Source organism: Colobus angolensis, unplaced genomic scaffold (assembly GCF_000951035.1).
Source record: "Colobus angolensis palliatus isolate OR3802 unplaced genomic scaffold, Cang.pa_1.0 Scaffold52, whole genome shotgun sequence".
Classification (NCBI taxonomy): Eukaryota; Metazoa; Chordata; class Mammalia; order Primates; family Cercopithecidae; genus Colobus; species Colobus angolensis.
The window spans coordinates 3,073,537-3,088,692 of NW_012118710.1; the positions used below are offsets into that span (position 1 = coordinate 3,073,537).

The 15,156-nt window shown below is 36.3% G+C and overlaps 1 protein-coding gene across 3 annotated transcripts in view; it reads left to right on the top strand.

Moving 5' to 3' along the window:
* Positions 1-15,156, top strand: part of ADAM2 (ADAM metallopeptidase domain 2) — a 106,631-nt gene that overhangs the window by 83,704 nt on the left and 7,771 nt on the right. For 2 of the 3 annotated variants that reach the window (XM_011960669.1, XM_011960670.1), the window contains 4 exons: positions 3,095-3,278; positions 9,219-9,296; positions 9,498-9,636; positions 12,840-12,999. In XM_011960669.1, the coding sequence (XP_011816059.1) occupies positions 3,095-3,278; positions 9,219-9,296; positions 9,498-9,636; positions 12,840-12,999 (561 nt within the window). The remainder of the gene's footprint in view (positions 1-3,094; positions 3,279-9,218; positions 9,297-9,497; positions 9,637-12,839; positions 13,000-15,156) is intronic. The other variant, XM_011960671.1, reaches the window with a different exon arrangement.

Here is a 15,156-nt window from a genome sequence, read left to right on the forward strand (position 1 = left end):
ATTAGTTTTTTTAAAATACTATCGGTTAAGTAATTTGAAGAATTTTCCCACAATTTAGATTTCTTTGAAATTTTTCATAGTTATATGTAAGTTATACATTTTGGCGTGTTTGTCACTGAAGTGATGTTATTGTACCCTGGATTTTTTTGAAGGTATGTGCCGTTTTCTTTCAGTATTGGACATTTTAGGTTAAACGTTTTGATAAAGTCATTATTCTCTAAATCTTTCAACTGTGAAATTACTGTTTTCTTTTTGGGGTTAACATGTAATTTTGGAGGAGTTGTATTGAGACCCTGGGCATATTCTGTTTCTCCTCAAACTTTAACTAGTTTTAAAATCCGTTAGTGATTTTCTAACTGTATTATTGACTTTGCCCTTATTAGCTAGAAATGTACTGTAGGAAGAAATAGTCACTTCCATACTTTTATTTATTTACTTATCTATATATTTATGTGTATCAGTTTAGACACAGTAATTGTTATTTTATTTAATAGGATAGAATACATTACTATCATTATTTATTTTGATACTTTCTCAAATTATCTTAATTTTGACTATTGGAAATCCCTTTGAGTTGGTTAATGTGTCCTTTTCAAAAGTCTGTATGACTTTTTAATAACTTCCAAATTTTTCCAGCACATGAAAAGATGTCATAGGCTGCATTGCGCTTCTTCTACTTCTGTTCTGGATTCAACTATTTATCCAGGAGCCTTGGTTCCTTTTCTTAGAAGACGGTATTTGAAAATAAATACCTAAGCACCAGTAGTCTGCATGTCTACTGTTTCTCATTACCTCTCAACCTTCTCAGTCAACAGAGCTAGAACATGCATTTCATATATGCACATACATGTAGCACATATTCATTTATTTAAATCTCTGAATTTAAGACATGAACTTAGTAATAATTCAAATTCTAATTAAGTATCATAAAGTACATCTTAGTATACAAGTTGCTTCCTCATATACTCAAGTTTCAAATGCACAGAAATTTGTTTTGTAACTGCTAAAGTATACACTTACTAAAAGAAAAAGTCTAGCTATTCTGACTACATTTTCCTTTGCATCATTGATCCTTTTTGTATTAGCTGCGTTAAAGGGCTTCTCTGCTGAATGCAATGTCTGGGTAGTATTGGTATTGATATCTAGTAATTTATTTGCCCTCTATGTTATATTTCACTTTTTCTTTGTATGTTTAGCATATTTTTAACTTTGTATCATATAATATGACTATTACATAATGGAAATTGCATTCACTTTTGCTTTTCTGAAGGCTAGAATTTTGTAATGGAAGGGATTTAACATAGTTGGACTCAAACTATAAACCAAACCTGTCTCTGAGCAGGAGCTGAAAACACTGTTCATTTCTTTATGCCTCCAGGAGATGCTTTTTATGTGCTCCCTGGATTCTTCACCACACATGCTTAATTAGTTCAGTAGTCATCCAGGTTTCAGGCTGAATATAAATCTGAAATTTATATTCAGATTTTACTTCTCAGTCTAAGTTTCCAGTCAACTAACTGATATTAGGCCTGTATTTTAGTTATGTCTTGGATTTTTCAAGCTAAGAATCTTCAGCCTTGGATGTGCTTTCATAAATTATTAAACAAAGCCACATCTACAGAATATCTGGTGCTACAGTTCCCATTCTTAAAACTCAGTTATATAGTCCTTCCTTTTCTGGTTATATTCCAGTGCCTTCAAAGTGTAAGCATGTGTGTTTTAGATTACATTTCTACCTTACTACAATGCCTTCCAGCCAAAGACCACCAAGAAGGCAGCTGAAGTTGAACAAGTTGGGTGTTTTTTCATGTTGAGTGGTGAGAATGCACATTACGAGAAATTGTGGAGCATGCCAGTTCTAGAGATTTGGACTCGAGTTAGGTGATTTTTAGGAAGGTTTCAGGAAATAGACATTTGCTGTAAATTAGATGTTTTAAAGTAAAGATATTAATAATTATATGATTGTGTATCTTAATCTTATATATGAAGAGGGAAGACTAAAGTGAAGCTAAAGCTGTAATTGCTAAAGAAGCAATAGTCAAACATACTAGTTGAATGTCCAGTAAATTTGTGGCTTGGACAATGTTTGTTTCTCCTCTGTGTTCAGACATGATCTATGAAGTGAACTTGCTTATTTTCTTAATCTTTCATGGTCACAGAATGGCTTTGCCTAAAGTTGATGTTCTATGAAATTACTTAATGTTTAACAGGTGTGTGCACTGTGAGTGCAGAACAACTTTTATCAACTCCAAGTCCTTGCTCGATGATGCCTGACCACTTCAGGGGCTGGTTTGCCCATTTTCATTGTCTTCTTTTGACCAAAGGGAGAAAAGTTCACACCATAGAAAACTGCTTGAAGACATCTAGATTTTCATCACTGCTGAGATTTTGCTGATTAGGAGGCTATTTAGATAACATATGTTGTCTATCTCAACATATGTAGTTGATCTAGGGTTAGTCACTCTGCCTCCATGGTTTCCTGAATCTTCTGATGTAGCAATGGTCATGTGGTAGCATTTAAGATTCCAAACAGGATGCAAGGGCCAAATAAAAATCTTATGGTTTGCAGCATGTACTATAGGCAAATGCTCACATTGATCTGTAGGACATACTACCTTATGTGATATATATAGTGATAACCCTGTAGTATTAATCAGTGATTATTTTTGTTAATTAATGTGAGTGATCTTGAAATCTTCATTTTTAAAATCACTCAAAAGGTGAACAGATGTTAAATTCATTTGAGCTTGGGTTTGATTTTGTTTCAGTTTCAAAGGAAAGTGAAGGAATCACAAAAAAGTTCTCAGGCTAACTAGGGAATATTAGGTTGGTGCAAAAACGATTGCGGCTTTTGCCATTAAAAATGTGGCAAAAACCACTATTAGTTTTGCACCAACCTTGGTTCATAATTACTAAAATGTTCAGTTATTATTGGCAATTTAGGCAAGGCCCTTTTTTTTGGTGTTTTACAATGAATTGTGTATATTCTCTTGCAAACTTTGAATACTTTATTTAAATCTATCTATTTTAGAAATTATATTACTGTACTTCTCTAAATTAAAATTAATAATTTTTATTTATGGATAAATTATAGCAATCTGCAGTGCGGAAAATTAATATGTAAATATGCAGGTGAATTTTTATTACAAATTCCAAGAGCCACTATTATTTATGCCAATATAAGTGGACATCTCTGCGTTGCTGTGGAATTTGCCAGTGATCATGAAGACAGCCAAAAGATGTGGGTAAAAGATGGAACTTCTTGTGGTCCAAATAAGGTAGGTAGTCTTTTATTCTCAAATAATTTCCTAATATTTTAGATTTTGTCCTTTTTTGAGACGAATGTCATTCTCGCCCTGGCTAGAGCACAGTGAGTGGTGTGATCTCTGCTCAGTGCAACTTCTGCTTCCTATGTTCAAGTGATTCTCCTGCCTCAGCCTCTTGAGTAGCTGGGATTGCAGGCGGTACCACCACGCCTGGCTAATTTATATATTTTTAGTAGAGATGGGGTTTTGCCGTGTTGGCCAGGCTGATCTCAAACTCATGACCTCAGGTGATCCACTCACCTCAGCCTCCTACAGTGCTGGGATTACAGGCATGAGCCACTGCACCTGGCCTAGACTCTGTTCTTAAATGATACGTAATTAGTATTTTCTCTCAGAATTTAAGTGCATATTCAATACAGAAAATCAGGGAAAAAACAAACTTTAAAAGAATAAAATATTTGCAATCATGTATAGATTACATTGCTATGACTATTTCTTTGGTTATTTAGTACTTTTTTCATTGAAATGTGTGTATTACCTGAATTGAGAACTGCATTGTTCATTTACTGTATTTTATTAAATTATCTCATATTACATAGAGAATACATCTAATGTCATAAATTATCTTTTGGTATAATTATTTTAAAATAGCCATTAAAATAATATATGCCCATTTTACTGATGAAAATAATAAACTCACAGAATAAAGAAAAAATCAATCAAAGTCACATATCTGAGATGTAATAGCTTTTTATTTTTAGGACCTTCCATCAATTTTTCATAGACATGGACACACATATGGAGTTGTAGAATATTTATCTATCTAAATATCTATCTTTCTTACTTTGCATTCAATATGGTAGCTATGCATATATATCAATAGTTTTTGCCTTCCGAGATTTTTTTATTATATGAAATATGAACTACTTATATACAGACACATATATACATAAGGAGGTGCAAGCTCAAATTAGTCTCATGTTTAAATTATAAAGCCTCTCTGGCTTAATAAGTAACAGAATACAGTAAGCCCCTTATTGAAGAAAAGAGGGAAAGGAAAACTATACTAACTTTACTAATATTCATTTAGAAAATTAGAAAGTAAGAGCGTTTATAAATAAAAAAATTGTCATTCCAAATTCTCACACAAAATGTAAGTCATTTAAAAAATTGTGCAACACATTTGCTTTCATTAAATTTAGTTTGAAAATTTCTTACCAAATTAATGCTCAAGACTGTCTTACATTTTAAATTCTCCATTGTTTCTAAACAGGTTAAAAAATATGTTATGTGAGGTAGGAATTTCACAGGAAATGGGAACCACCAAGACTGGCTTAAATAGTTGGTAGTTATTTTTTTTCCCATAATACAAAGTAATTTTGGAGTTTGTCCATCCAGTGCAGTTACTGGGTGCCATTATGTCATCAATGATCCAGACTCAGTCCAGTTTTTAGCTATAGATCTTGTTTGTGACCCTCTTTCATATTGCCTTCAAAATGGTTGATTGGAACTCCGGTTATATCCACAGTTTCCACAGTTAGTGAATGGGATGAAGAATGTATGACAGGCAATATCCTGCCACAGTGTTCATGACAAAAGTGATGTCTCACCAAGAAGCCATTTAAGAACACTAGGATGAGGATGGGATGAGTTGGAAAAATAATATATTTTAAATCAACCATGTATTTGAGAAACTAAAAAACCACACACAGGCCTAGGAAAGATGCATACTCAGAAAGGATCTGGGACGACCATAAGCTTTATATTCAGGTCGACCCCAAAGTTCAGATAATACTAAAGAAATTAGTAAAGAACTTCCACAGAACAGAGCCTGGCAGGTTGTTTAATTGCCCCATTTTCATGCTATTTCTAGCCTAAATATCTTGTTTTTCTTTGTGTGTGTGTGTGTGTGTGTGTGTGTGTGTGTGTGTTTTACTGTTTTATAGGTCCTGTGAAATTTATGCTTTAAGGAGGTGGTGGATTTACTATTCCGGTGGATTTACTATTACTTGCACCCTCTAAAGCTATGGGCTGAGCTGTACCTTGGACCCTTTTAGCCATAGCTAGAGTAGCTGGGATGCAGGGTGCCAAATCCTGAGGCGGTATAGAGCAGGGGGACCCTGGGCCCTGCCGAGGAAACCATTTTTGCCTCCTAAGTCTCTGTGTCTGTGATGGGAAGGGCTACCATGAAAGTCTCTGATATGCCTTGGAGACGTTTTCCCCACTGTATTGATAACTAACATTTGACTCTTCATTACTTATGCAAATTTCTGCAGCAGACTCTAATTTTTCCCCAGAACAAGGGTTCTTTTTTTCTATTGCATCATCAGGCTGCAAATTTTTCCAACTTTTATACTTTGCTTCTTCTTGAATGCTTTGCTGCTTAGAAATCTCTTCTGCTAGATAGCCTAAATCATCTCTCTCAAGTTCAAAGTTACACAGATTTCTGGGGCAGGGGCAAAATACTGCCACTCTCCTCGCTAAAACATAACAAGAGTCACCTTTTCTCCAGTTTCCAACAAGTTTCTCATCTACCTCAGCCTGGACTTCATTGTTCATATCACTAAGCACATTTTGATCAAAGTCATTCAACAAGTCTCTAGGAAGTTCCAAACTTTTCCACATTTTCCCATCTTATTCTTAGCCCTCCAAATGATTTCAATCTCTGGCTGTTACCCAGTTCCAAAATTGCTTCCACATTTTGAGTATCTTTACAGTAGCACTCCATTCCTGGTACCAATTTTACTGTATTAGTCTGTTCTCATGCTGTTAATCAAGACATTCCTGAAACTGGGTAATTTATAAAGAAAACAAGATTTAATGGGCTCACAGCGCCACACGGCTGGGTAGGTCTCACAATCATGGCAGAAGAGAGGAACAAAGGCATATCTCACATGGAGGCAGGCAAGAGAGTGCGTGCAGGGGACCTGCCCTTTATAAAACCGTCAGATCTCATGAGACTTATTCACTATCAGGAGACCAGCATGGGAAAAACCTGCCACCATAATACCTCCCACCAGGTCCCTCCCATGACACTGTGGGTATTGTGGGAGCTACAATTATGTCTCCACCATAATCTCTTGCCCCAGATGTCTGCAAATGTTACTCTCCCTGCAGCTTTCCCTAGCAGTCTATACTGCTTCTTTCCATCTGAGATTTGAGTTGGGCAAATCAAAAACCAGTCCTTAAGGCAGCTACCAGACAAGTTAGAATGTTGCCAATAAGATCTGTGCTGCATCCTTCAGTTTGAGGGAAGGAATTGAGAATTTAGCCACTGCCTCATTCAGACAAAAATGCCAGAAAATTTTCTACCATTTTGACTGGGACAATGTGTTCTTCAGTATTTTACTGGTTGCTATAGACCTTTGACTGTTGCCGGAGCTCCTATAATGTTATTTCAGCCAGATTTTGTTTTGTTTCCTATATCACCATTTTTCTGATGTACCTCCCCAGACTATTTATTGAAAGTTTGATATAACCTGCTTGGAATTCTGCCACCGTTGTAGGGTGCAAATGTTCATTTAAATCCAAAATGCTTGGTCATTGGTGGCCACTGGAGGAGTGCTGCCTTCGGTTTTAGTTGCTTTTGTGGAATCACATTGTTTCACATTTTCTGAACCTAAAAATGATTTTTATCTCTGGCACAATTATGCCTTTAAAAAAAAGAGTATGAGCCTGGCCAACAAGGTGAAACTCCATCTCTACTGGAAATACAAAAATTAACTGGGCGTGGTGGCACAAACCTGTAATCGCATTTACTTGAGAGGCTGAGGCATGAGAATTGCTTGAACCTCGGAAGCATAGGCTGCAGTGAGCTGAGACTATGCCACTGCACTCCAGCCTGGGCAACAGACTGAGACCGACCCTATCTCAAAAAAGAAAAATAAATAGTATGTCCAGATTTTATTTCACTTAGTATTTTAGTCCCTCCATAACAAGAGGGTTTCTGTAGGAACCTATTCTGCCTAATGACAATAAAGGAGGCTGCATTATGATTCTTATCTCAAAACAAAAATAAATCTGTTTTAGAGAATTTGGTGAAGAATAAAAAAGAATTGTATTTTTTATCTAATATTACTATTGCTATATGGTTATAAATAATTTTAATTTTTTTTAGCTAGTTTCTTAATTTGGATGCTATTTTTCCCTAGTGAAACTTCCTGCATGAAGCAGCTGAAGTTAAGCACTCTGCCACAGGCATGTTAAAGCAAAAACAAACAAACAAAAACCAAACAGACAAAAACAAAAAACCACAACAACACTTCATTGCAGAAAAAGGGTACCAGTAATACCAACAACCCTTCCTCAACTTTTGTTTCTCTAGACAATTAATATATTTAATAGTTCTGAGAATTAGGTTTACTTTTTTCTGGACAATAGCTCTGCAAATTATATATCTAACTTCTCTATCTAAATTGTAGTTAGGTGTGAAGGAAGCATGCTAACAGAATAGATTTATAACTACAGCAGCACTAATCTGTATACAGTATCCAGAGCTAGTACTTTTTATGCTAGCACCACAGCCATCCAAGATAACCTGGCCATCTATCCATCATTAGTCCATTTCCCTGTAAGTCTTAGACAGAGGTATGCATTACCATAATTCTCCAACACAAAAATGTATTTTTTCATACTCAATAATATTGGGCAAAAACTATGTGAACAGATTAACTCTCTGACTTTAAAAGTTAGTGTGTTATGATCCTATATTATAAGAGAAAAAATCTCCCAAAATATTGCCAGTATTCTTTAGCAAACTTTTAAAATAAAAAATATTTCCATTTACATGTTCTTGGGCTTACCATTAGTCACTTTGGGTGTTTGTATGAGTTCATCAAACATTTTTTGTTCTTTTGAAACATAGTATTATTTGATATAGGTCGAAAGAGATCTCTGAAAACAATTACTAAACCTTTGTCTTTATGCTTAACTTTCCTTATCTCAGTTGATTTAACTACCAGCAAGAGAATTAAACAAGTCAGAATCCTTGATGTCATTCATCCATCTCTTTTTACTATGTATATTACTCCAGCTCAGCTGGTTTAAACTTTCTATCTCAAATACATCTACTGGTTTCTATCCTCATTGCCACTCAATTTCACTGTATGGTTATCATTTTTGTGGACCACAGCAATGACATTCTAACTTTGTATCTTCAGGCTATTGCCCTTTCCATTCTCTTTTCCAAAACCTACTTTTATCAGCTTTCCCTCTTCCAATATGTAAATACAGCAAATTGCTGTATTTGGCCAACTTGCACATGAAGAATATAAGATTCTACACAATCATGCCAATAAATATCTTCTCTCATATAATATCAAGTGTTTTGTTTGTTTCTCTCTCTTTGTTATGATATGAACAAGATGAGATTCGTGTTGTTCACTGACGTCTTCTTGGGGCCAGGTACATACGTAGGACTCAAATATGTATTTAATGAATGACTGAATGGCCACACTGCCCTTTAGATTTCTCAAAGGTTCAATATGTTCTTCCAAGGCAGAATCATTTTAAATATTATTTCTTTTTTATAATACTCTGTCTTTTACTTCTATACCAATTAATTCTGATCTATCATCAGGGCTCAATGAGAAGGTTTTACTGTTCTCAAATATTTGACACATTTCCTGTATTTTATGCTTTCATAAGTCAATTTTTTCATTACAGCACTTATTACATACTTATTTGTGTTTTACTCATTTCATATTTGTACCTGCTATCCCAGTCTAAGCAGGGAAGAAGCTGTTATTGTTTTGTTTACTCCTAGATAGTCAGTGTCTCATCTAGTGCTGGAAAGATAGTAGCTCAATACATTAACTATTCATTGTTAGTATTCTAATTCTTGTTGCTAAGAATTATTAGTCCATGGTAATATGGTATGGTATAGAATGCTTTTAATCAAATAGCAACTCTAGATGGCATGTCAATTAACTTATTTTTGCTCATCCTTTTCAGGTTTGCAAGAATCAAAGATGTGTGAGTTCTTCATACTTGGGTTATGATTGTACTACAGACAAATGCAACCATAGAGGTGTAAGTAGCATACTATGAGGTGAAAATCATTGAGTCTAATTTTAGGAAACTAAATGCATTGCTACACACACACACACACTCACCATACACAACATATAGGAAAATTGGCCTTATCTGACATACATATTATTTTATAATTCTACTTGAACACATATAAATCTAGTTGCTTATCTTATAAGGTGATATTTCTCCTTCTTTTAGGTATGCAATAACAAAAAGCACTGTCACTGTAGTGCTTCATATTTACCTCCAGATTGCTCAGTTCAATCAGATACATGGCCTGGTGGGAGTATTGACAGTGGCAATTTTCCACTTGTAGCTGTACCAGCCAGGCTCCCTGGTAAGTATTAATAATAAATCGGAAATATAATTAAAACATAATTTGAATTTATTAAATTTAATAACATGATATTTTGTCTACCAATTTATATCTAGACTATGTTTGGACATTAAACTGCATACAAATATGTGTGTTTTACTTCCACTTCCAGAGAGTAATATATTACAACATATGTAGCATGTGTTATAAATATGATATATCCGTCAGAACCCAGGCGTAAAGACACAAATCACTTTAGTCTTTCAAACAGAAAGAACGCAGTGTAAGGCATCTGGTAATTGCATAGATGAGATGATAATCAGAGAAAAGTGAGGCAACCCAGAAAATGACTACCACTTTTTAGGGTTAGAGGGACAATAAAAAGAAGTGGTATTACTAGAATCAGAATCTGGGCTATTTAGCATGATATATAACTCTGGTCAGGGATGTATAGCGGGATTGGAACCACAGGGAGAGTTACTGTCCAGCATGAACTGGAGGTATAGAGAATATACAGTCACTGTTGGTGATGCTGGTGAGGAAGGGGGAGTAATATCAGAGCTATTTTTACTCTTCAAATCCTCCAAATTTTACTCAGTGATTCCCAGTGATAAAAACTGACTGGAAGACAGCAGATCAAGGAACTTGTGTAGTGTGGCTCCCTGTGATATTGATCAAAGCAGAGGAAAAGCCTAGATGAATTTTAGAGAAAGCAAGAAGTTAACTGGCATATCCAATAATACTTAGGGCTAGGAGATTTCTTTGACATAAAAATCTAAATGTACATACAATTAGAGCCATTTTTCTAATTTTGAGTCATAGGTAGTTTCCACATTAATTCCAGTATCTGGAAATATTATATTTTATGTTATATAGTAATAGATTAGTAAGTTTAAAACTTTGTAATTAATGTATTTTCAAGCTATTTCCATTTTACTAGCAACAATTAGCTTATCTTCCCATTGGCTACAATTAATTGTTTCTATTCATGCACACACATGCCATTTCCCAATGAGCAGTGGAGACCACTCCTTTCCAGGTTGGTTTTAGTGGTATGATTGATTAACAAAATATGAAGAACTAACATTCTAGGACTCTCGTGGTCTTCCTATAGACCCTATCTAGGTATTTTGGAATCCTTACTTCTCTCATTCCTGGAAATCTCATTCTCTCATTCACTTCTTGAAAATTATCAGCAATATCTGAAATTTGATTGCACTCAGAAACAAAAATACAACCATCTAATAAGCCCTCCTCAAATTCAAAACCAACAAAATTGTGAGCAAAATAGAATGTTTTAAGTTACTAAGCATTGAGGTAATTTCTTACACGGCAATAAATAATTTTAAAAATTTAGCTACTGATATGTTGTGTAATAGAAATCTAAAATGTGGCCTTACACTATTCACAATAGCAAAGACTTGGAATCAACCCAAATGTCCATCTGTGACAGACTGGATTAAGAAAATGTGGCACATATACACCATGGAATACTATGCAGCCATAAAAAAGGATGAGTTTGCGTCCTTTGTAGGGACATGGATGCAGCTGGAAACCATCATTCTTAGCAAACTATCACAAGAAGAGAAAACCAAACACCGCATGTTCTCACTCATAGGTGGGAACTGAACAATGAGATCACTTGGACTCGGGAAGGGGAACATCACACACTGGGGCCTATCATGGGGAGGGGGGAGGGGGGAGGGATTGCATTGGGGAGTTATACCTGATATAAATGATGAATTGATGGGTGCTGATGAGTTGATGGGTGCAGCACACCAACATTGCACAAGTATACATATGTAACAAACCTGCACGCTATGCACATGTACCCTAGAACTTAAAGTATAATAAAAAAATAAATAAAAAATAAAAATAAAAATAAAAAATAAAATAAAATAAAATGTGGCCTTAGCTTTGAAATTGGATAGTGCATGGAAGATAGAAAGGCAGGAAACTATTGAAGCCTTAGTACATGTTGAAGTTGGTGAGCAATTCAAGGACAGTTTAAAAACACGTTGCAGAAAGTGAAACCATTATTATGAAGTGGTAAATTGTTAGGCATCACTGCTGCCTTTGGTAATGTGGAAAATTGAACTCATGCCTACTATGAAATGACTGGAAAAAAACATTAATGACACTCCCTAGGACATTGGTCCATGCAAGGATTTTATCGGTTTGAAAGTAAAACTAATTTTCATTCTACGCAAGTTTCTTAAAGTAAGAAATAATGAAAGGCCAAATTTGAGATTAGAGCAATAAAATTTTATCTCAAATCAAAATTAAGCAAGGCCTTTGACTGTAAACACCTCTGTTAAAATCTCAGGAAAACTTAAGTTGATATCTCTTAGAGACTCTTTCATCCATACAAAAGGCCTCCTAAGTATTTTATGTAAATGCATCATAAAAACTTTCAAACAATAAGGCTACTAAGAATTTTAAACTGGTAATTTCATAACAGCCTCACAGGATCCAATACAGAGAAAGGCATATGTCAAAGAAATTTGTGAGTGTGGCCTTTGTTTAATGGATTGTGGTTTTATTTGATACATGAGAAATTCAAAGGAATTATATTAGCTCAGATTGAAAGTGGTCAAGGTAGCATATATGTTCATTGGTCCACAATCAACTACAGGCAAGAAACAGGCTGATAAAGGCAGTCAGATGTGAAAAGGACTATTTGGATTATAAACCAAAGGGCATAAACAAAAAGTCAGAAACCACACTTCTTCTTAATCTGTGGGTTTATTTTTTAAATCACCACCAAAAAAAAAAAAAAAACAACAACAAAAAATTATAGGCATAGATGGTTTCACAGGTGAACCAAACCAAATTCTTGAAAGAAAGCAATATTATTTTCAGAAAACGGTAGTGGGGATGTTCCTGTCAACTCATTGTATGTGGAGAACATAATCCTGATGCCAAATTCAAACAAGGAACTCAACAAAGAAGAAAATCACAAAACAATATTCTTCATGAATAGAGATATAAAAACCCTCAACAAAATATTAGCTCATGATTTGTAGCTATCCATTTTAAAAAGAGTTACAAAAGTCACTTTGGGCACTTATGTTTTCAAGCTATCTATTTCATATAAAATATGTTAATTTTAAAATTATTAAATTGTTCAAAGGTTCTATTCTGGTAGATTTAGTAAAATACAGAAATATCTTTACTATATTTCTGGTGCTTGCTTTCAAATCTTTGATTTTTTTCTCTCCTAGAAAGGCGCTACATGGAGAACGTTTACCATTCCAAACCAATGAGATGGCCATTTTTCTTATTCATTCCTTTCTTTATTATTTTCTGTGTACTGATTGCTATAATGGTGAAAGTTCATTTCCAAAGGAAAAAATGGAGAACTGAGGACTATTCAAGCGATGAGTACATTGATTTCATATTTAAGATTTGTTATTTGTATAATTTATGAACATAGTCAATAAATAGCAATGTGGTAGATGTAATGAGTAATAATTCAAATTCAGTTATTGTCTTTATATGAGAATTTAATAACTCATATATGAATAACTACTGGCCAGCAGTGGTGGCTCACACCTGTTATCCCACCACTTTCTGAGGCCAAGGCGAGTGGATCACTTAAAGCCAGGAGTTCAAGACCAGCCTGGGCAACACAGTGAAATCCCATCTCTACAGAAAAATACAAAAATTAGCCAGGCATGGTGTCATGCATCTATAATCCCAGCCAACAAAGAGAGACTGAGACTCAAAAAAGAAAAAATTATACACACACACACACACACAAACACACATACACATACATATATACATATACAGTAATTGCAATTTTGGGGGCATGCCCAAGATGGCCAAATAGGAAGAGCTCCAGCCTCCACCTCCCAGCGTGAGCGACACAGAAGACAGGTGATTTCTGCATTTTCAACTGAGGTACCAGGTTCATCACACTGGGGCATGTCGGACATGGGCAGCCTGACCAGCGAGAACTGAAGCAGGGCGAGGCATCGCCTCACCTGGGAAGCACAAGGGGGAAGGGAATCCCTTTTTGTAGCCAAGGGAAACTGAGACACACAACACCTGGAAAATAGGGTAACTCTCACCCTAATACTGCACTTTACCAAGGGTCTTAGCAAATGGCACACCAGGAGATTATATCCCACACCTGGCCCGGAGGGTCCCACGCCCTTGGAGCCTCCCTCATTGCTAGCACAGCAGTCAGAGATCTAACTGCAAGGCGACAGTGAGGCTGGGGGAGGGGTGCCCGCCATTGCTGAGGCTTAAGTAGGTAAACAAAGCTCCCAGGAAGGTCGAACTGGGTGGAGCCCACTGCAGCTCAAGGAGGCCAGTCTGCCTCTGTAGACTCCTCCTCTGGGAACAGGGCATAGCTAAATGAAAAGCAGCAGAAACCTCGGCAGAAGTCAATGCCCCTGTCTGATAGCTTTGAAGAGAGCAGTGGATCTCCCAGCACGGAGGTTGAGATCTGAGAAAGGACAGACTGCCTGCTCAAGTGGGTCCCTGAGCCCCGAGTAGCCTAACTGGGAGACATCCCCCACTAGGTGCAGACCGACACCCCACACCTCACACGGTGGGGTACACCCCGAGACAAAGCTTCCAGAGCAAGAATCAGATAGCAACACTCACTGTTCAGCAATATTCTATCTTCTGCAGCCTCCGCTGCTGATACCCAGGCAAACAGGGTCTGGAGTGGACCTCAAGCAAACTCCAACAGACCTACAGCTGAGGGTCCTGACTGTTAGAAGGAAAACTAACAAACAGGAAGGACACCCACACCAAAACCCCATCGGTACATCACCATCATCAAACACTAAAGGCAGATAAAACCATAAAGATGGGGAAAAAGCAGTGCAGAAAAACTGGAAATTCAAAAAATCAGAGTGCATCTCCCCCTCCAAAGGAATGCAGCTCATTGCCAGCAACAGAACAAAGCTGGATGGAGAATGACTTTGACAAGTTGAGAGAAGAAGGCTTCAGTCGATCAAACTTCTCAGAGCTAAAGGAGGAACTACGTAACCAGCACAAAAAACTAAAAACCTTGAAAAAAGAATGGAAGAATGGATAACTGGAAAAATCAATGCAGAGAAGACCTTAAAAGAACTGATAGAGATGAAAACCATAACACGAGAAATATGTGACAAATGCACAAGCTTCGGTAACTGACTATATCAACTGGAAGAAAGAGTATCAGCAATTGAAGATCAAATGAATGAAATGAAGAGAGAAGTGTGGAGAAAAATGAGTAAAAAGAAATGAACAAAGCCTCCAAGAAGCATGGGATTATGCGAAAAGACCCTATCTACATCTGATTGGTGTATCTGAAAGTGATGGGGAAAATGGAACCAAATTGGAAAACACTCTTCAGGATATCATCCAGGAGAACTTCCCCAACCTAGTAGGGCAGGCCAACATTCAAATTCAGGAAAGACAGAGAACGCCACAAAGATACTCCTCGAGAAGAGCAACTCCAAGACACATAATTGTCAGATTCACCAAAGTTGAAATGAAGGAAAAAATCTTAAGGGCAGCCAGAGAGAAAGGTCGGGTTAC